The sequence below is a fragment of the Pogona vitticeps genome, chromosome 6 (genome assembly GCF_051106095.1).
Source record: "Pogona vitticeps strain Pit_001003342236 chromosome 6, PviZW2.1, whole genome shotgun sequence".
Lineage (NCBI taxonomy): Eukaryota > Metazoa > Chordata > Lepidosauria > Squamata > Agamidae > Pogona > Pogona vitticeps.
Genome location: NC_135788.1, coordinates 45,366,118 through 45,390,112, shown reverse-complemented (window position 1 = coordinate 45,390,112; position 23,995 = coordinate 45,366,118). Strand labels below are relative to the sequence as shown.

Below are 23,995 nucleotides of genomic sequence, written 5' to 3'. Positions count from 1 at the left end.
ATGTCTCAAGCTCTGGGAAAACCAAGATAGAGAATTTAAACCTAGGAGCTGTTGTCCAGTAAGCATCCATCCATACATACATCCATACCCTGACAGCCAGCTCATTTCTACCCTCTGTGCTCATGTAGTAGCCAATGTACTAGAAGATAAGGTGGTAAGTAAACCCTCCTATTACCTTTTTTGCCTATACACCAACAAAGATTCCAATTTAGAGCATAATATACATTTACCTGTTGCCTCCACATATATTTATTTAAAATATTTTACCTTTCTTTCCTCCCTAAAAAATGACCCAAGGTGGCTTACATCATTAAAGAACAATATTTAAAACCTAAAGCAGTAAGCATATAGATTTTTGAAAGAGCCAAACAAATATCATGTTCGTTCAGACTGTATATAATGCTCATTCGGACTAGATTTTTCTTTATGAACTTTCCACTAACACCACATGGTAAGAACTGCTATTAGGTGCTCACCAAATAACAACAGCTGAATACCAAGCACTTCTCCTAGTGCTTTAACAATCAATATTCTACATCCTGCAGGATTCTCTCCCCTTGTTTCAGGCTTTCCAATTCAAGACATGAACAGTGCTTGGGCTGGACACTGGCATGTTACAGAGAGAACACATGTATTTTTGTTCCCCCTTCTCAAGCAATTGCAGTTGCAGGACCGTGACCTTCTAGAACTGTGAGAAGCTACTAAGTGCAAAGAACAACAGGTTGTGGGATGCTTATGCATATCCTGTGTGGCTTTGAACAGATACTGCAGAAGGCAACTTTTATAGCGGCAAGGCAGGGAAATATCAGTTTGGATGCAGCAGGTAATTCTCATAGCAACTTTGGGAAGAGCAGCAGCTAAGGCTGGCTGAAGGAAGGGACAAAGCAACCCCCCCCCCAAAAGGATCTGTCAAGTTTTTATTGTAAATTAAATGAAAATAATAAACAAAAGACCTTGTCATCATATTGTGAAGTGAGGGAGACAGATTTTATTTACAATTCTAACATCTATAGAGAATTTATGGATCTCTATAGTCCTTTACAACTTTATATTTCCAGGTTTTGGCCACTGGCCATTCTTAATTAATCAGGACAAGTTTGGCAGCTCAGATTATCCTGATGTTTGGCTGATGAGGAAATGAACATCTTGAGGACACACAGTAGACATATGTTGGGTCATGTAAGTGCCTGGTGTTGTGTCCAACACATGTTTGGAGACACAAACCTTCTCTTTATGTTTTACATGTTTTCCACAGGAAACACAACATCAAAACATTTAGACAGGCTTAGGCAGGATGGCTCTAACACCTGGAAACTGGGGAGGATAGAGTTTCAGCAGGCCACAGCAAACATGGTTCAAACCGTAAGAAACCCTGAATACTGAGCAGCCACAAGGTTTCTTATTAAATTTCCCTAGAAATATCCTATATTTGGCTATATGAATACTACCATTCGTAGTCTTATAACAGTCAGTAAATAAAGAAGTAGGCAGAAATAAGAGGCAGTTACATCCCAGTTCCTCAGTTTTATTTTAAATATGAAGATTTAAGGCAGACCTTGTTCAAACAACTGATTCTGATCCAACTAGTAGTATTAAGGATTCCAGGGGGAATTATCCAATCAGTCCTAAAGTTACTTTCAAAACAACCATGTAGCAACTTCTGTTTATTGTCTTCCCATCCTATATTCTCTTTCCTACCATGGCAAGTTTCCCTAGCAACCACTAATACATGCCCCACCTGGGGTCAAGCAGCAGCTTTTGCTTCATTCTCACCAAAGACTCTGCAGGTCAAATTATGCTTCTTTCCCAGCACAGCCTGTCTAGAAGATTTTTTTTATCACACTTGAGCTAAAGATGCAAGTTCTCCTTTATCAGGTGTAAGCCACTGACAGGCATACCATCCGCCTAACTACTTCATTTGCACATAAATAAACCTGCCTGTGTGAGGTTGAAAGCTGTTTGGGGACATTTTGTCCTTGTAAACATCACCCTCGAGCAGCTCCAGGCAAAAGGACAAGCAAAATCATTTTTACTTACGGTTGGCACAACTTGATAAGGTCCTGGTCAGTGGTGCCGGGTGGAAGGCCTCGGATGTACAGGTTGGTTTTACTCAACTGTTCACCACTGCTGTTGTTGCTGTTGTTGTTGCTACTGTTGGTGCTGGGGCTAGGAGGAGCCATGGAATGTGGAGCTGGTGCATAGGAATGCTGAAAACAAGGGGAAAATATCTTTATTGGAAAAGAAATACTTTACTGATAAGTGAAAGTTGAAGCAATGATCTGTATTTAATGGCATTTTATAAAAAGGGCATTTTATTGTGGGCAATCAGGTGAAAACCATCTTCCTCTTCAAGCAGAACTAATTTCAATTATACATTATAAGAACCACTGTGACATTCTTTCAAAGCAAGATTTTGGTCACTTGACTGCATCGAACTTTCAGGGACATCACTCTTTTAAGAGGTGGAGAAGGGATGTATAAGCCATTTTGGACGTTAGAACACTCAGTATAAGTGTTTCAGATCAATCCATCAGTATAACATTACATGTTCTCACTCAAGCCACCAGATCGTCTACTTGGAGTATGAATTTGAAATGTCCATGTAGTTTGTAAAGGAAACATGCATGCCAGAGATAAGAATATACTATCATTCTCAGAAAAAAGGCATTTTAACATAACAACATCTTGTAAAAATGGACAAGGCTGGGTTTTGCAAAAAACACTACTGACATTTTTTTTTGCACAAAAGGACCTGAAATGTGTAAGATAAACAAAAACCCTTGTACTGTAATTTCATCCAGTAGGGAGAAAACAATGGAATGAAATAAGCAAGAATGAATTAAACAAAGAGGTATATCCTTAATCAGGTATATAAGGAAAGGAGGTGTAATATTTTGTTTTTCTTTTTTTAAACTCACTCAATGATGTAGCATATCCTCCCTCTTCAGTGCTTCTCAGAAGATGGCAAGTGCCAATAATTAAAGAAAACCTTTTCACTTGCCCTGTCATAAGAAACACTATGTACAGTGGGGTCTTGACTTAAGAACGGCTTGAGTTAAGAACATTTTGACTTAAGAACCGCTCTCATAGGAAAATATTGACTTGACTTAAGTACTTAGATTTGAGTTACGAACTGAAAAAAACCACGTGGGAGGCAGGGAAAGTGCAAAATTTGAACTTTCATTTAACTGTTGGCCAGTGAAAAGGGTGCCTGTCTGCTTCCTCACTCCTCCCAGCGTTTAGAGAGTGGATTGGGAGACAGTCTTTGGACTGCCTGGTACTGTCCTGCCTGGACTGTATTTTCCCTGCCTTCCCTGAACCTTTCTTGACCTAAGAAAAAAAAGAAACAAAATACCCACCTCTAGTGGTCGAAGGCAGAATAGCAGCTTCCCATTAGTTTCTATGGACGGAAAAGAGCAGATACGGATCAAATGGTTTTCAATGCATTCCTATGGGAAATGCAGATTTGACTTGAGAACATTTTGACTTGAGAACTGCCTTCCAATACGGATTAAGTTCTCAAGTCAAGACCCCACTGTACATGTTACAGTAAAATTTCAATGAAGTTCTGTAAAACAACATTTTGGGCTAAGTACGTATAACTGTTAGTTGCAAGTATAGGAGATCCACTGAATTAACAGCACTCTGGTAAGTCAACATTTATGTAAATATCTGGGAACCCAAGGTTGGGAACTACTGCAATAGCGTAATGTTGGATGTAGAACACTGCATGTAAACATGTCTTCTGTGTCTAAGGTGTGACCTAGCATGACTGTTTTTGAATGGAATAACAAAACTTCGACACCATCTACATACATTGTTTGTCAAAGGACTGAACCATATTTCAATAACTCCTCCCATCCCACCACTAGCCCCCATCAAGATTCCGTTTTTTTCTGGACTTCACTGTTTTGCAGAATATTTATAATAGTCATTTAAATCAGTTCGCCTAGCTAACAGGATTTATATTAAATTTTTAATTTAATGTTTTATACAAATCAGGAATAAGGAAAACATCCCATTGAACTTATATCTGGCTATAGACTTCCATTCAGACAATAATGTGGCTGAAAGTATTCTATTCTATTCGAATATACTATGCTAAATAAACTCACCAAGGTGCGTACATAATGAAACCAGTTGGTTTCCCTTAACCAATAACTAACAGTCCACCAATGCTGAGATAGATCAAAAGAGGTTTATTGTGACAATCATAATACCTCCTCTGATAAGAGGCCAAAACTGCACTCTTTTCCTACTATACTGCAGTACACTTAGTATGTAATCAGTTTTTGATGCCAAGCATGTCTGTTCTGCTGATTTAGAACAAGAATATTTATTACAAAAGACCAAATTGCAACATTCAGATTACTGCAAGATGACAATCTGAACCTCCAGAAGGTGTAGATGTCATTTTCTTATACAGATGTGGAAGGATAAAATAAAAAATGAGGATCAATTAAGAGGTATTTTTGCAGAGGAAAAATTTCACATTGGTGAATATTGGTAAAACTGGAACAATGGTCGAAAGAGGGGAAAAATAAACTAAAGGATAGGCGATTGACAAAGTTTGAACATATTAATAAAATATGGAGAAGGAAATAAGAGAGAATTAGTAATATTTATAGAATATTTACAGATCAGTTAGGTGTATTAAAAACAATATTCAAAGATGTGCTGGAGATATAAAAAAAGAACTGGGTACATATTGGCATTTCCGGTGGGAATATAAAGTTATACAAAGAGTTTGGAGGAAGGTTTTAAAAGAAATTAGAGAAACAGTAGAAGTCAACATTGGAGCATCATCAAGAATAACACTTTTATTGTTAATAGATAATCATGACATAAATAACTCAACAAAAGAAAAGACTATAAATATGATAGCAGCTCAATTACTTACAGAAAAAACTGGAAGAATTGGATTTTTAACTGCACGAATGGTACAATGAAATTTGGAAAATCGTGATTACAATAAATTAACATCTGAAATGAAGTTTTAAAAAGGAGTGTTGAAGATCAATACATTTAATGAGATAAGGCATGACTTTATAAATGCCATATTGAATAAAGGAAAGGGGGGAAGCAAGAAAATATGTATTTCTAGAAGGGATGAGGCGTCATTTAAAAGATGGATTGAATATTGTTGCGATACTGTATATAGTGTTTATGGATGGTCCCTGAGGTGACGGGTGCACACAGATGTCCTTATATGGATGCAGATCATAAGTTATTTTATTCTCTTGCGCAAATCTGAAAAATTTCAAATGTTTTCTCTCCACTGGGCAAAATTAATGAGAGTTACTGTGTATTTTTTGCACTTCAGCACTTCTGAAATGTTTTTTGCACAGATGAAAAATCTGTCTTTTACACAGAAGACCAAAATGTGTGCAAAATCCAAGGTTTTAAAGATAAGGTTTGTGAAAATGCTACAAGAGAGAGAGAGAGAGAGAGAGAGAGAGAGAGAGATGCTAATCTTTTCACTCTTACAAAATCTCACAACAGTTGCCTATTTTTCGATAATGTGTCAATGCACCCATTTTCATCAAATACAAGATAATGTATTCATATTCATTAAATCCCTCATAATATTTTTTTAATTGAAGCATCCCAAGCTTTGAATAATAAGGTGAAAAGCTGGATCAAGACATCCTGAAGCTAAGCTATACAGAATTTATGACACCCCACAACATTACAAAAAAAGCATGCTTTTTAAGGCTGGCTGGATAGCTCAGTGGTTTTCATTTAGAAGGATGGGAATTCAATTCCTCATTGTGCCCCCTGGAAGTAAAGGCAGCCTGTGTCCTTAAGCTGTACAGTCCTAGATGCCCTTAGAAGAAGGGAATGGTAAACCACTTCTGAGGATTCTCTTCCTAGAAAACCCTGGAGTCGACCACAGATCAGAATTGACTACATGGCACATGGTTAAGTATTATCATATTTTTTTTTCAAAGAGAAAAAAGTTTAACTGCTGTTGCATTATAGTTGCCTTTAATTTAAATTATCTCATGTACCAAGATCCTGAATTGGAGCTTACTCAACTGGTTTATAAATCTGGCACTGTTAAAGTGCCTATCCACTCCTCTACTGATGAAGCAGCCAATTTGCACATACTCTGCTTCCCCTCCATTCCTTGCTCTCTCTCTCTCTCTCTCTCTCTCTCTCTCTCTCTTTCAGCTTACTCTTCTTAGTTCATGTTACATGCCCAGACTGTGGACCATATTTTGGCTATTTCCATAATGAAATTTTTAAACATTGCACATGGGGGGCATTGTTAAGTTCATATGTGGCATATATTCCTTTTTTACCCAGACATTTAGAGCTGACGCTTTACTGAATTAGAGATTCCCAGATTACACGCTAATTCTGTATGTGAAGAACATTCTCTTAAATACATTTATGATTATTGTTACAATACCCGAAAGTTCCTTTGCTCTGCCTTAAAAGCAGAAGCATTTTCTCTCTAGCAAACACAGACATCCAAGAAGCGCCAAATTCATTCCAAAGGACAATTTGTTTAACCAGAAGCACTTCTCTTCTTCCTTAACAGAGTTGTCCTGAACTCTTATCAGTTGCCAGACACACAGAGTTGACTTGTTTTCAGTATCTACAAGCATCTTACCATATCTAGCTATAGCTATAATGTAAACATTTGTGAAGAGAATTTTTAAAAATCTTTTTTTAATGTTAGATGTCCCTCTTCCAAGAAAAAAGGAGAGTAAAACGTTGCTTTTCATGCACTTTGATGCATTCCATAGCGAACGTCTTGCTTTTCATTGCTATCTCTAAAAGATGGTTGCCAACAGCAGAATCATTCAAATTAATGCACTTACATATAAATGGATAAAAACTAAAGATGCAATGATCCAATGAACACTTCAGTCTTTTACTTGTCAGGATGGCTGGCCATCACTGATAAACATGAGAAGTACCTCTCCCAGCTGGACACTATCTCATTATTTACACTCTATAAATAATTAGTTTTGGTGAACTTTGCTAATGAGAGAGATAGCTGTTCTACAAAGTGCTGCCACTAAAAGAGACAATATAGCTTAGGATAAACAGGCCAAGTATTCCACTACATCCTGTAGGGGTCAGTGACCAGCAGGGTGACCATCAACAACAGCTGAACCTTGACTTTCTGCTACTCTTCATATTAAAGGATGACATTGGTAACAAAGAAGAAAAAAAAACTGTTTCAAAAGCATTAGGTTTCACTACCCAGAGCTGTTCCTTTCCTCTATTAATGAGAGTTCTTGAGGTTTCAGCTAGTTTTTATCCCCTTGCTCTCCCTAACTATCCTAGCAAGCCTTCATTCCTTAAGGAAAAATGGGGGAAATAGTTTGAAATATGAGGCTCCCTCTTTACTCTATGCTCAAAAACCCCTTTTGTTACCAGTGGTTGCATGAGCATAACCATCCTTTAGAGTTCTGGCTTGTACAATTTAATGGGAAATGTGGAGAAAACTCTCTTCCTGTGCTTATACAAATTATCCTTTTTATGCAAATTTCTAGAACATGCATTTACAGCAGAACACCAGTTTTACACCTTAAATCTTTGTAAAATCAGCAATAGCTGCAAAAAAAAAAACACTCTTATGATCCCTGATCCCTTCACCCACAAGTGCAACCCTATTCAAAAAGCTTTCTCCATACTGAGTTCTAAATCTTCTTCTAGTCTATCAGAACCCAAGATAGGGCATCATTTCCCTTTATCATTGGTATCACAAGTTCAGCCAACCTTGGAGTAAGCCCAAACACATTTTAGTAGTTTGCAACATCTAAGTTTTATATCAACATATGAAAAAGGAGGATTAGAGTTAAGATTTCCTTTTCCAAATTCAAATCAAGAATTCCACAGAAAAGCAATTATGGAGCAACTAGACATGGCATCACTTGCATGAATACAATTAATATGTTGTTAACAGAGAAGTAAATAGGCACTGCTACCACACATGGTAATTCTGAATTCCCATGTTAATTTTCTTTCAGTTCCCAAATTCTCAGCACTTCAGTAGTTATAGCTTTAGTTTTTAGGAATACAGCTTGGGTTTCAAAAGAGAGATGCCAACAGAATACAAACACAGGTAGCAATGCAAGAGACATAGGTATGGGAAATCTTGAGTCTTTGTAATACAGAGAAATCCTAGTATATGTCAAGTGACTGGAATGGACAAAGAAGAACAGCCAGAATTTGTAAACTGCAGGATTAAGTTAATGCAGCTTTCATGTTGGCCATAACTGCTGACATTTTGAAGGGGGGGGCATTACCTTTTTTTTATTAGTGCAGTTATGACTATGATACAAGACTGGTGACAGTGTGAGAAATATTTGGCATTCATATCAAACCATCTCTAATACACAGTAGAACTGAGAATTAAATGTATCTGTAAAATGAAATAGGAATGGGTACAAATGGAGAAATATGAACTCAAAATTAACAATGATGGTGATGATGTCCAGTCATTCACACTTATAGTAACCCTTACCACGGTTTCCTAGGTAGAATGCACTCAAGATAGCTTTACCTATCCTTTCGTCTGGTGAATACAATTAAGACGACTGCAGAAATCAGAACATGCAGAGACAGATTAAAAACCAGGTTCATTCAAATGAACAGGTGTGAACAGAAATCCTGATGGATGGGGACAAATTGCCAAATTCAAGGTGGAAAAAAGAATGATGGACAAAGCACTTTTGCTATGCATTTGTTCCCAGCATTTATAGTGGTGGACTGTATTAGGCTCATTGGCTATGGATAGTCTTTAAAAGACTATGTGCTCTTTGACCACCACTGCCTACTAAAAATAGTTGACATTAGATTAGAACTTGTACCAAAGTGCAATAACTCTTCAAAATGATGCTTGGTATAACCTATGTACCTTACCCTTCAGGGAAATAGAAGGTCTTCTCATAGTTCAGTACACACATGCCAAAAACAGAATCTCCCCTTTTCACATAATTTATCTTTCTCTTCCTAAAATTTTCTATCCATCTTGGAACATGGTGTTCTCTTCCTATTCAGCTACGACTATGAAGTTAAAGCTGTTTAATTAACTGCTACCTTAATGTTAATTAAAGTTTACTGCCAATTTCAGTTGGATGTAGATCACACTCCGTGTTGTTCCTAGCTGCCAAATACTCTCATATTTAAAATGTAATCAACTGCATTTAACTCGACTATTTTATTTAGGTGCAAATTTCATGTTTCACAAAAAACAGTTTTTAACTATTTCTTTTTTAAAGTTTTCAAAGTATGTTTAACTCAGTAGGGGAAATTTTTAAATAGAATCACAGTGTAATATACTAATCAATCTCAGTCTCCACATATCCATAACAGAGAATGCACTGTTGAAATGTATTGCTTATAGCGAATTTCAATAATAACCTTGAGTTTCATATTAAGAAAAAATACATTATCTCCTTGATTCCCTTGTTGCCTAGCATAAACGTAATTTTTAAATGCAAAATTTATTCTTCTCCATTGCCTACCTTATCAAACAGCAGACACTTAGTCTTAAAACAACAAAGCTGCAATCCTGTATCTACATATCTAAGAACAAACCCAAATGAGCCTAATGGGACCTGCTTCTGAACAAACATGTAAAGGACTTCAGCCAATAAGTCCAGTTATGTGTATGGGTAGCTTTTCCAAAGCCACTCCCACTCACTGATTATGTAAGCTACAGTATTTTTCTACAACATTGCTTTTACTGATGGCATGGATTCAAAACCTTTTCAATGTATTTATTTGCCACTTCCCCCCCCCCCCGCCCCCAAAAGGATCCAAGGCAACAGGAGGCAAATGTTGATGTAGGATGTCACTGCATTTCATCTAAAGAAGGGATGGGACCCTCCCAATATAGTTGTCCCTAGATCATCACCTACAGTATATTGACCCAGATTATCATCTATATTAGGACATAAAGTGATGGCAGTCGGATTGCAACAACATCTGAAGCAAAATCCAACAAACTTTTCAAGATTTGTTCAAAAGAGAGTGGAAATATCTATCAAAAGTCATGTAAACCAAAAATAGTTTTTGACTAAAAAACAGAAGTTGAGTATGAATGAGCACTTAAAATAATTTTCTGTGTGTCATATATAATGTGTTTAAAGGCTAAAAATTGCTCAAAAGTTGTCATGCTTTTTACTTTCAAATTATGTATTTTAAGAGATACATCGTTTACTTTTTCAATGTGCCTTTTTAGGCTTTGAGCTCTTGTATTTTTAGAATGGAATTAAAGTATTATTTTTGTTAATTTATTGTACTTTTTATGCTCCTGTATTTTAGTTTAAATTCTGACTTAATAATTTGCTCATAAATTAAGTATAATTTTCATAATTTTTTAGCCATTGCATCTACAGTTTTTCATAACTGTAAGACTTCAGGATGTTTTCAATAATTGGTGGGGTGTGTTTTGTTTGGTTGTTTTTTGTCTGTGTGCATACGGAACAAAGAAGCAATGTAGATAAATAAAGCTTGTAGAATTAGACAAACTGATATTGCCTGGAATCTTTGAAAAAAATGAAGACTCAGGAATTGATACGCTAATTACAGTGGTGCCTCAATTTATGACCATAATCTGTTCCAAAAGCTGGGTGTAACTCGAAATGGTCGTAAGTTGAAGCGCCATTTCCCATAGGAATACATTGAAACCCCATTAATCCGTTCTGGCTGAAAAAAAATAATCAAAAAAGAGAGCAAAAAATATTCACAAAAATCACTCCCACATCCATACCCAGCCAGCCCCATTGGAACGCAATGGAGCTGGGGGGAAAAATCACAAAAAGCACACACACACACACACACACACAGCCAGTCCCATCAGAAGGATGGGGCTGATAAATAAGTAAGTAAGTAAGTAAGTAAGTAAGTAAGTAAGTAAGTAAGTAAGTAAGTAAGTAAGTAAGTAAGTAAGTAAATAAGTAAGTAAGTAAGTAAGTAAGTAAGTAAGTAAGTAAGTAAGTAAGTAAGTAAATAAATAAATAAATAAATAAATAAATAAATAGCAGAGCAAGCCTGATTGGAACGCGATGGGGCTAAAAAACACCCCACCAAAAACCATCACAGCACAGAAACATAACCCCCCAAACCCAAACCCACCTTGCAATACAAATTAAATGTACTTACTCAGGAGCAGAAAGCAGCACAAGGCAGTCCGAAGCCTCCTCAAATGCACACTCTCTAACCGTTGAGACAAAAGAGCTACAAAGAAGCTCTTTGCTGACCAACGATTAGTACCTACATTTGAATTCCCTACCTTTATTCCCTGCCTCTTTTCCATTTGCAACTCGAAGCTTTGGCCGCAAGTCGAAGCAAAATTTTGTGGCCAGAGCTGGTTGCAACTCGAAATGGTCGTATGTCAGGATGGTCGTAAGTTGAGGCACCACTGTATTTTTGTATTTCTCACAGCAATAACACTCATATTGAACAGTATTATTACATTTCCTAACTGCGAATGGAATTGCTATTTCTTGTTGATATGTTTACTCTCAGCAATACTACTACTGCTACAGTTTTTATGGTTATAAAATGTATCAGCAATTATAATGATAAATATAATACCAGAATGCCAGTAGCCACATACTATCCTCCTCAGAGAAAAAAAAAGAAAGGCAGCATGATAAATCGGAGACAGATTGTATCTAAGGCCTCCACCCCTGCTAAGGGGTTTTCTCTTGAGTGAGGGATTTTCTATGCCCATTCATCCATCCCCAGAAGGATTAGGGACACACACAAGAAAGATCACTGTTAATGACTGTCAAGACAATACCCATGACAAATGGGCGGAGAAGGACTGCCAAAGTAGGATTATCCCTCACCTCCAGTCCTTTGTCCTTCTAACAAGCCCATTCAGACCAGGTGAAACCAACATGGAAGATAGATCAAGGATCTCCTACCACCTCTCCTCAGACTGAAGAAGTTGCTTGGATGAGTAGTGAAATGTTTTGACTAAGAAGAAAGAAGTTCAGTTGCCATGACTCAGCTTCCAGATAACAACACCTGGATGACCGGGAATCTTCACAGATACATTGGCTGGAATCTTAATGGTGTTTGTAAAAGGTTAGTGTAACTTGATGTGTCAAACTACAGCTAGCTGACAAGGTACTAGTGATCAATTTGTTTGTGCAGCTGGCTGTGTGCACATGTACATGACCAAGATGAAGCCCCATGCAAATTAGCCAGAATTAGCCACAGCAAGTTATGCAGACAAAAACAAAGATAACTTTGGCAACTACATGCGTTATCAAAATTAATTTTAACTAATATCATCAAAGATAAAAGATATACTGTAGATGAATATCTGACTTGGATATTCAGTAGTTCTATGAAGGTATTAATGACTCCAGAGGTTTTAACATGCTTAGAGGGAAACACATAGCTTTGCCTCCCTTCATCAATGTTTTGCTTATGTGATCATTGTTGATTCTCAAGAGGACCATTACCCTTTCCAGATGGGCAAGAGTGGGCCCTTGCTTATACAGAGAATGTGATCAAGTTACTTTGCATTTTAGACTCTGCAATGACTCAATAAGCAAAATAGTAATGGATGAGGCAGGCTGAGGCACTCCTCTCTAAAAGTCTTCAATCATCAGATTCAGCAATGCCTGAAAAGAGCTAGTACTGTAGCATATTTGCATTATAGTAAATAGCCTTGCAGCATCTTAAACTCTTATTATTCCATAACAAAATCACACTTGTCCATATACATGACAGACAGAGACAGTCTTAAACTGGTACAATCATCTTCTCCATTTATTCCACATTTAGCTGAACTAAACTAACATAGCTGCCCTCTGGAATTAGGAATGCATTAACAATAAGAAAATGGGGACATGAAATGTTTGGCTTATGTATTAACAACAACTCTAACCATAAATCAATAATTTACTGAATGTTTTATGCCTTTTTTAAAAAAAGCAAGAATGGAGAAAATGCCATTTAAGTACTTTTATCAACACGATCAGCAATTGGAAAATTATAGTCTCTGACACTAGTTCAAATTATGGTGTGGATGAGAAGGTAGTGTGAAAATCAAAACCTTTTTTTATTTGGACTTTTTTATTTGATGCGTTGACAAGCTATCTTTTAGGCTTTTTTATAATAAGCCATCATGGCCATTCTTTGCTCTTCTTAAGACGAAACCCGCCATGCATGACATCATTCTTTGTTGTTAGAACTCCATTAGCAAGCATTTAGTATTCATAATTTGCATTAATGTAAAAAAGGTCATCCTCTTAATATTCACTTCAAAATTGTCCTCAGAGCAGTGATTCATGGCAGAAATTAATAGTTAGCATTTTAGCAGCAGCCAGCTAAAGACATGTTGTCTTCTTCTTTCATTGGATCTAAATATAATGTGAAATGGAGTTTCCATCACTACTTGGTGTGATTTATTGATGTATTTTGAACAAATAAAAAAAAGCTCAGTACTTATAAATGCAAGGAAGATTTATCTCAAAACCAATATCCTATTACCGCGGGAGGGGGGTCCTTTGTGCTTCTGTAGGGCACCCAAGTCATCTTGGCATCATGGTTGGTGCCATGGTTGGCATACAGACTTTTTGACTTGAGAACCGCCTTCCAATACGGATTAAGTTCTCAAGACAAGACCCCACTGTACTCTAACTTTATTAGTCATTTTTTTCATCAGCAATGTATGCCATATTTTACTTGTGAATACTTGCAGTGAGAGATCTTGGGCTTTTTTCCCAATTTTTAGCTATTTCGGATCTTGCAGTGCCTATAAGATTTGCAACTAATTCTTTATATTGTAGTTTCTCATTTCCCCCTGTGAATAATGAAAATCACAATAATGTTTCATTAATCTCTATTTTTTGATTAGTCAGTGTTTCTATCCATTTAATTACCTCCAGCCAAAAAGTTTCTATTTTGGGGCAAGAGATCCACATATGTTCCAGAGATCCACATATGTTCCAGAGTTCCCTTTTGTCCGCAGTTCCTCCAGCATTTATCAGATATATCTTTATCAATTCCATGTAGTTTTGTAGGGCATTGATGCCATCGATGCACTACCTTTAGAACCATTTCTTTTGCACTTGCTGAAATAGATTTATATGGATATTTTTTCCAGATTCCTGTCCAAATTTCTTCAGGTATATTAATATTTAAATTTGTTTCCCACACTGTTTTAGATCCTCCACCTTTTCCATATTCTTTCTCAATAATGCTTTTATATATTAGTGAGGTTAGTCCTCTCTTTTTATTTTTATCTTTTTGTATACAATATTGTTCAAATTCAGTTAATGTTCTTAGAAGGCCAGTTTTTTGTTGTAAGTGAGTAGCGAAACTTCTTATTTGTTTTATTTGTAGCCAATTGCTATTTATTTGCTTTGTTTTCTCTTTTATTTGCCTGATAGTAAGTGGTTTCACTGAGCTGAATAAGTCATTAATTCTATATATTCCAATTTGCTTCCATTCCTTAAATTGTGCATATTTCTCTTTAGACTTAAAATCTGGGTGCACAGGTAGCGAAAATGGCTGCACTATGGAGGATCTTCACTGGACGGTGAGTTTCAAGCCCCTAGGAATGATTTTAATGCATTTCTATGGGCTTTTTAAAATCGCATTACGACGTTTTCGTTCTACAGCAATTTCGCTGGAACGAATTAACGTTGTAATGCGAGGAACCACTGTAAATGGATTGAATATTATCCCAGATTTCTTTTGTCATTACCAAATATAATACTTATGGTGTTATCTACTGTTATTTCTTTCACAACTACCAAACCCAGCTTTTAGTATAAAGCTCAAAGGTAAAAACTGTTAATATTCTCTATACTAACACAAATTGTTTCTCTGCTGTCCCCTTTAATCATGTTACTGTTCACAGTTAGTCTTTACAGCACTGCAGACCTCTCTCTCTCTCTCTCTCTCTCTCTCTCTCTCTCTCTCTCTCTCTTTTTTTTTTTTGCTCTTGCCTTGTTTTCTGTCTCTTGTGGGAAAGGTTACAAAACTAGACTTCAAAAGAACTGAACACCAATCATAAGTCATAAATTACTGCATGTGTGTTATACAAGCACACACCACTGACACTTAGAGACTGCATGAATGTTTTACTTGTGAACTCTGTATTTCACTCAATATGTCTGAAGAAGTGGGCACATCTATGACAGCTCACATTAAAATACAACAGTTAGTCTTTAAAGTGACACAAGGTTTTTATCTTTTCTTTTTTTCTTATTTTTAATTTTATTGGGGTGGGGTTTCCTGATATTATTTCTTCTGGGATAGTAACACACATGTAATCTTTCTTCATCTCTAGTGTGAACACAGCATTTAGAAGGCAAAAGGACCCATTAATGTGAGTAGGAAGTCACCATTTTAACAAACTTGTAATATACAACTAAGTTTCTGAAATGTTTAAATTGTTCCAGCTGACATCCAAATGAGAAGATTTTACCATATATTTGTTCTGATGGGAACGACCTCAGAGAACTTGGAAAACTCATCTTTTTGAAAAGACAACTTTAAAATTGTATTCAGAATTGTATTGAATTCATTAGATTCTGGGAATTCCAGTCTTTAAAAAAAAAATACTTTTCTAAGCACTTCCTTGATCTACCTAAATTTCAGATTTCAATTTCAGTTTACCCAAAAATATCCTGGATTCAGATGAATCAAACACATCTTGGTTCCCCCCCCCCTTAGAACGGCTTCAGAAGGAGTGAAATTTGATAGCTAGCTGGAGGCATTGCATGGGCATGAAGCAAAGGGGGCTGCAGCACTGTGAAGTCTGGAGGAGGGCAAAACACATATTTCGCCAACATATCACTTCAGGCTATTGCAGGCCACCAAATATTTTACTGTCAGACACATTCTGTGTCTGTTTTTAACTCTACACCAAAAGTAGTAATACAATAATTAATTCCAAACTTTTCTCAACTACCTAATTAGGTAAATTTTGTTTTAAAAGGGGTGGTTTGAGATGGGTGTGAAATATTTGTAACATTAAAATGGCTCTTGGCCTCCTCAGCCACACTAGACGTTGTTCCATGTCCTCCATACAGAGCACGTTACCATAGTCTTTCGAAACTGAAGGATGCCTAACCTATGTAAGCTAACAATGGTCAAAACAACTGCCAACTATAAAGAGACCAGAGCTTCTAATAAGAAAAATGTGATAATTATCTCATGCATCTGAATACCACTAGACACCAGCATTAGACTAGATGCCTTTCCACACTATTGTATTCAGACCTCTTATATGCTATCAGCAGACAATTAAAAGGGAGCTCTATCACATCTAAGGCATATATCCTGCATCATATTCTGTTGGTAAGCTGATCTAACATGACAAAAATTTACTCCATTGACTTCTTAATGAAGGAAGGGAAAACCACTCAACATTTCATTTTCTACATCTCACCCTCAACCTTGGAGAAACAGTAGCAGTGAGTGGTTCTCTTCCTTTTCCACCTCTGCAGATTCATCATAGAGGTACAGAAATATTGTTATTGCTGTAATTTGCCTCTGAAAATTCCACAGTGTGTGCAGCAAGACATATGGGCATGCTTTCAAGCCAGAGAGCATTGTACCTGTTCTCCAGCTTGCGGTAAGGCAGGTATCTTAAATTCTTCTTTGTGCTTGTAAGTCATCACACTGACATCAGCAAGTGTTTTTCAAAATCATGTTGGTTAAGCAGCTAACATGGTTGCCAAATCAACCTCCCCCCCCCCCCGGCTTCCTTCCTTCCTTCCTTCCTTCCTTTGTTTTGAAGAGGGCTATATACGACTGTTGTATTCTAAAATACAAGAAACGCACCACATTCTTCTGTGCTCTAAAATAAAATGAAAAATCTGTAGATCAAGAGTGTTCGAACTTGTCTCATATGAATACAGAATACTATCTGGAGTATGTAAGGAACATCTAAACAAAGATGTGTTGTGGACTGCTCATGCTCCTCACAGCACTTAGAAAAATTATTTATATGAATTAAAACTTCTAGAATTCCCAGCAAGCGTTGTCAAGTGCAAAAAATGTTAAATATACTAAGAAGGTTATAGAACTTCACTGCAAATTTTGTGACAGCTTACAAACAGACCTCAAGAAACTAGATATTTGTCAAATTTTTATCACTCAGTGGAAGAATATGTGTAATCACCTCCAGGAGACAAGACAAAGTGAAAATATGAAAAAGAGCATAAATACCGCACACAGAAGTTCTAAGGCCTTAACTGTCTCTATGATAGCATCCTTACCCAAGAAAGTCCTACTGTGCATTTACATAACATACAAGAAGATGATGAAAGAATGAAGAGGAAATTTCACCTTTAGGTTCATCAGTGATGCAACCCCTCTACACCAAACAAAATTGTGACCATGGAAGACAACTGTCACTAATCTTGAAAAACTCTAACTTTTAAGTATGGATGGAAAACAAAGTTGGGTTAACAAGTTTTCTAAATGACTTTATCCAATTCATGATTGGCAAGGCTGTAAATGAAAGTATGAATCTACCTTTTGGTTTTGTGTCTTTAGGGGAAAGTACTAAAAGCAAGAAATTCTTTTATATTTTTAAATATATGCAAATACAACCTAAATGTGTATATTTGCAGTATTGCTCAGAAACCTGCTTCAGTATGCACATCCATATTCCAAAAACCAATTATACAAAAGGCTGAAAAACTGTTGCATATTTATGCCTGCATACCTTCAAGCTGTGCAAGTGGTAGCAACATACACGTCAAGCCAGAAGTCATATCCAAAAACTAGTTCCACAAGCACATTGCACAACTAGTTGCACAATGAACTGTGCAATCAATTGCACAATCAGGTAAGTAATACAATCTGCCTAATTCCCCAGAAGCTTCTGCAAGCATAACCTCACACTATGTGAAATGCAACATTTTAGCTATAGATGGGAAGAAAATGCAGATTTGGGAGAAAGCCAGCAAAATCAGAAGTAAGAGATTGTCATGTGTGTGTGTTTAGTCGTTTAGTCGTGTCCAGCTCTTCGTGACCCCATGGACCAGAGCACGCCAGGCCCTCCTATCTTCCACTGCCTCCCGTAGTTGTGCCAAATTCATGTTGGTTGCTTCGCAGACACTGTCCAGCCATCTCATCCTCGGTCGTCCCCTTCTCCTCTTGCCATCACACCTTCCTAACATCAAGGTTTTTTCCAAGGACTCTTTTCTTCTCATGAGATGGCCAAAGTACTGGAGCCTCAGCTTCAGGATCTGTCCTTCCAGTGAGCACTCAGGGTTGATTTCCTTTAGAATTGATAGGTTTGTTCTCCTTGCAGTCCAGGGGATTCTCAAGAGTCTCCTCCAGCACCACAATTCAAAGGCATCAATTCTTCGGCGGTCTGCTTTCTTTATGGTCCAGCTCTCACTTCTATACATCACAACAGGAAAAACCATAGCTTTGACTATTCGGACTTTTGTTGGCAAGGTGATGTCTCTGCTTTTTAAGATGCTGTCAAGATTTGTCATCATTTTCCTCCCAAGAAGCAGGCGTCTTTTAATTTTGTAGCTGCTGTCTCCATCTGCAGTGATCATGGAGCCCAGGAAAATAAAATCTGTTGCTGCCTCCATGTCTTCCCTTTCTATTTCCCAGGAGGTGATGGGACCAGTGGCCATGATCTTAGTTTTTTTTTTAATCTTGAGCTTCAGACTGTTTTATGCGCTCTCCTCTTTCACCCTCATTACAAGGTTCTTTAATTCCTCCTCACTTTCTGCCATCAGAGTGGTATCATCTGCATATCTGAGGTTGTTGATATTTCTTCCGGCAATCTTAATTCCGGCTTGGGTTTCATCCAGTCCAGCCTTCTGCATGATGTATTCTGCATATAAGTTAAATAAGCTGGGGGACAATATACAGCCTTGTCGTACTCCTTTCCCAATTTTGAACCAATCAGTTGTTCCATGACCAGTTCTAACTGTTGCTTCCTGTCCCACATATAGGTTTCTCAGGAGACAGATAAGGTGGTCAGGCACTCCCATTTCTTTAAGAACTTGCCATAGTTTGCTGTGGTCCACACAGTCAAAGGCTTTTGCATAATCAATGAAGCAGAAGTAGATATTTTTCTGGAACTCTCTGGCTTTCTCCATAATCCAGCGCAAGTTAGCAATTTGGTCTCGAGTTCCTCTGCCTCTTCGGAATCCAGCTTGTACTTCTGGGAGTTCTCGGTCCACATACTGCTGAAGCCTACCTTGTAGGATTTTGAGCATAACCTTGCTAGCATGTGAAATGAGTGCAATTGTACGGTAGTTGGAGCATTCTTTGGCACTGCCTTTCTTTGGGATTGGGATGTAGACTGATCTTTTCCAATCCTCTGGCCACTGCTGGGTTTTCCAAACTTGCTGGCATAAAGAGATTGTCATAACACTAGCTTTATGTTTACTATCCACTTTGACTTCACATCTCCCAACAATGCATTCTTTTATCCATTACTTTCATAGATGAATATTATATTCTTCTTTCAGGGAGCTCTGCGATGAGCATTTGATGGGTGGTGATGGGGGGAATGTTACTGAGTTGTTTGCTTTTCATAAGATAGTTGATCCTGACATACTGAAACAGCTCTGTCAAGAATTAATTAGACCCCACGAGATTTCTCATCTCCAGCAAAAGAACAAGACAATAACTACATACTTTTTTCATCAATGTTCTTGAAATCAGTACACAATGCTGGTACACAAAACAAGCATACTCCTGTGTGAAGCAAACCACATAAGAAGAATATATAGAATGACAACTTGATCAAAATGATGGCAAGCAACCCACTTCTTCAGCCGCCGGATGGGCGTTTTGCGCCCTGGAACGGCGTGGCTGCTTTTGCCCCAACGTCTCCGGATGAAGTGAGAACGTTGGGGGACACGTGGGCATGTTGGGAGGGGGAGCTCGCTTATTTAAGCGAGCTCTCCCTGTTGTTCGCCCTCTTCCTCGTTTCGGGCACCCACCCGCCCTCCCTTGTGTTAGTGTGACTATAGTGGTCGCCTTTTGAGGGGCCGGATAGGAATTTTTGACCTTCAGCCTGATTGGCTTTTGGCTGGGGGGATTTTTCGCCTGTCCCACACTACTGGAAGGGTTGTTGGCTTTTAGGTGGTTTTATTTGGTCACACTGGCGGGTAGTGCGGAAAAACAGGTTGTCTCAGTGAGTCCTGTTTGTAAGTCAACCTAGCCAACGGCGTGTCTGACCTCTCGGCTCTGCGGATTGTGTGATCACAGGGCCGGTGCAGGAAGATGCGTTGGGCCACTCCTGGATCAACAGTCATCAATTAAAGATGTCTCGAGGTCTAGGGGTGTTTGTTAGCGGCTGGCCAGGTTCTTGCTGTCAGTAAGACAGCGGGAGCATGGGGGCCGGGGACTCGCCCAATGGCGATCTTATGGGGTATTTTGATACCCCTGGTTTTCCTGTTTCCGCACTACAGCAGCCCCCCCCCCCCAGTTTTAAGAATTTGATTAATTGGTTGAATTAATTAAATAAAGTGTGGCCCGTTTAAATCCATGCTGTTGTCTCGCATATTTATTCCGGGGCTGGGGGGGGGCAACTAATGTTACTAATTTTTAAAGATCAGTGTAACAGGGCATGCGAGTTGTCTAATTTGACCAAAATGTCATCCTTGCAAATGTGAGAAGTTTCATCAAAACCAACAGAAAATACTTTGCTTGTTTTGCAGACAAGGAGAAAATGTAGTGTTTTCTCATCCTTGAGCACAAGAATAAGACAAATAAAGATTTACAACCCCACCTTAGAGTAACACTCTTTCCCAATCTACCCAGCCTCAGATCTATTTTAGTTCTTTTCCCTCCTCTCTTCCTTTAAATTCTCCTGCTAACAGCCATGCATCAAAAGAATAAGCAACTTATGAAACTAATCTGCTGCACATATTCTTGTCCATTATATCATTGGCAAGACATAAGCTTTTTCAACAAACCTTTGTCCAGGAAAGAGATCACTCTGAAAAAAAAATACCCACCTCCTTTTTTCTTTCTACCAATACTTTGTACCTGTGTACAAAAGAAGGGGCCTACATATCACCCAAGGTGTCAGAGCAATAAAAATATATGACTATATCCTTAGATTCTGAGAACATGAGGCACTAGAGAAAACTCATCTGTCTGGGTATCTCAAGGACAGCTTCCCACATGAGAATCCAGGCTAGAAAATGTCACAGACACTGACAGATGGGTTTCCCTAGCCTCAAACAACCTAATGGAGCTTTTCATTAATTTGCATATTGGCTGTCGCTGAATGAAATTGGTATGTGTCAAGGACATTAAACAGGCCAAAGTGAAAGTGTAATAGCCTTGTACATAATATTATGCCTTGCTGCTTGCCATATATGTGAGGTGTGTGAGAGAGAGAGTGGGGGATGAAGAGTGGTGAGATAAAAAAAATGCAGGAATGTTGAGTTGACAAGTGTTCTGAGACCATAAATCTACCCTCTATGGGAAAAAAACAAGGTGTCTAGTTCACTGCTTGAACTAAATATTATCACTGCTATGGTTTACATCTATTTCTTTCCCAGTCATCCATTGGTTCCTGCAACGCAGAAAGATGGGTAGATAGTTTATCTTTTAAAACAATAAAATAAACTCAAAACTCAAGAGAATGCCCTACAAAAATAGTTTATTGAGCAAACTTTCAGAATCCATCAGACACTTGACTAACCTGTGAAAAGAGCAGTTTCTTAGATCATTGCTGAGTAGCTGCATTAGAAAACCACCATAACAGAGACATCTATGGTTATTGGAACGACTTACTTTCTGTTTAACAAATTCAGTTTAAATAAATCATGTTTGCTGAATGAATACAGTGAAACAGTAAAACAATAAAAACAACAGAGTATTGTGATACCTTTAACACCATCAAATTGGCCTCTTCAGATGCATAGAACATAATAAGCTGGTTTATAGTTACACTGATTTTTGGAATAGTTTATCGCACACAGCCCATGGTGTTTCAAAGAATTGGAAGGAATGATGCAGTGGACAAGCTGCATGTGGTGGCCAATCCACATACAGTATTTAGAAAGAGAACCAAATGTAGGTGAGCAGCACTGAGTTTATTTTATCTGTCACCCATTTACTATTGGCAAAGGTAGGGAAACTACATGAAGCAGCAATGTTTAGTGCCTAACCATGAAAACAATAAAAACCAAAAAGCACTATATAGTAGAACAATGAAACAAGTCTATACAGCAAGCAATTTACTAACATCTTTGGTTTGTCCAAATGTATAAACTTCAAATCAGTCATCATGCCGGAAACCATGGTCCAAAAACCTTCATTTCAGCTTGTCCTTAAGTGACCTTACATTTCTTGTAGTTGAAAGTGTCTTTCGCAACCTGGCACAAGGGGTGTGGGGGCAGACATCTCTTTTCCGTGGCCAGGTGGCTTCCCTACCATCCTGCTGCTTATGAGGAAAAGGTAATAGAGAAGGAAAAAGACACAGACGTGAGCAGTCCCCTATGCAACAAGGTGGTTCATAGAATCATAGAACTGCAGAGATGGAAGGGTCATAGAGTCCAATACAGTGTAAAACAAAATTAGAATTATTTTATTTACAGACCCCAAAAATGCAGATGCCAAGGACACTTTCTTGGAAATTCATTCCACACTGCTCCACAAAATCCTCTAATTTCTGCGGCTCAACAGTACTAAATTATCATACCTTCTCTTTGTTTTAAAATGACCTTTGAATTTGAATTTCAGGTTGGCAAAATTTGTTCTCTCACTAATAGACTGCTGATGTTACTTCTTTCTAAGCTGAGTTCATAGAAACATACTAAAGAGAATAAAATATTCTGACGGCACCCGACCTTTACCTTCCTGTATTTTAAAACAAAGCCCTGGTGGCAACGTAGTGCCAAACTGTAAGATTTCTTGAACATCTGTTGAACAGTCCTTAACTCCTAGTCACTTCAGAGAGAAACCAGACTATTCAGGACAGTGAATGAGCCCTCTTGTTAATATTAAAATCACAGTGATGCTTCTCCATCTTTGCCATGCAAGCCAAGCTCCCTACCTTTGACTTTTATGGAATTCCTTGAGATAATTCCCACTTATTTAAAAACTCAGATTCCTCCTCCCACACTCCCACCCCTATCTCTCTTATACACACACATAACACACACATAGCAACTTTAACTAAATATAACACCATTAAAACTTGACCATTCATTTCATACAGTACTTTCTTCACATTTTGTCCGTGAACTTTGAAGTCCCTGGATATTGGGCTGCAACCTCCAGAATCTCTGATTATTAGATATGCTGGCTGGAGGTTCAAGGAGCTGAAGACTAATACAACAGAAGAGATCCAACTTTTACCCAAACTTTCCAATATGCCCTTGTTTATCTGTTTTAACACTGATCAGATTGAAAACTAGCTATGCAAATGTTCCCTGAGGAAAGCTACACATCCCACCACAATTATCAGCACATAATACAACTGTATGTCTTATCAAACCAGAGTCTGGAACATTATTCTGTTTGTGTTATATATTAGAAATGAGGAAAACAGTGTTTTACTGCTAGCAGTTAACCTGAAAATGTTTATTCTGTTGAATTAGAGCTATTAATTGGAATCTGTTGAATTAGAGTTATTAATTTGTAAATGGCATTATTACCTTTATGAGGTTTAAGAGGATAGCATACATGCTGTCACAACTGACGCTTAGTAGCATATTTATTATTGGCTCCTTCAAAAGTGTTCTTTTTGTTACTTTGGAATTGTCTTTCCCTATCTGTCTTTTTTTTCCAGGCAGACTACAAATCCCATAAGACAACTGTTTGCCTGGGATGGCAGTCCCAAGTGAATAGTATTAGGATTTGGAAGGATGCATGCTCTTCCAAAGGATGCAGTCTCTCCACCCACAAAGAAATTGATATCCATGCACACAGAGCAAGACTAAGAACCACACAGAGCCAATAATTTACTTGGCCACTTGCAAATGCATTTCTTTAGAAGAACACTATAGAAGCTTTGCCTGAAAGTTCGGTTATAACAAAGGCTGCACACTCC

The 23,995-nt window shown here is 37.8% G+C and overlaps 1 protein-coding gene across 7 annotated transcripts in view; it reads right to left on the bottom strand.

Annotated features, from left to right (window-relative positions):
• Positions 1-23,995, bottom strand: part of RBMS3 (RNA binding motif single stranded interacting protein 3) — a 1,057,118-nt gene that overhangs the window by 520,936 nt on the left and 512,187 nt on the right. For all 7 annotated transcript variants that reach the window (XM_073003441.2, XM_078377327.1, XM_073003440.2 and 4 more), the window contains one exon: positions 2,038-2,207. In XM_073003441.2, coding sequence (XP_072859542.2) covers positions 2,038-2,207 — 170 coding nt within the window. The remainder of the gene's footprint in view (positions 1-2,037; positions 2,208-23,995) is intronic.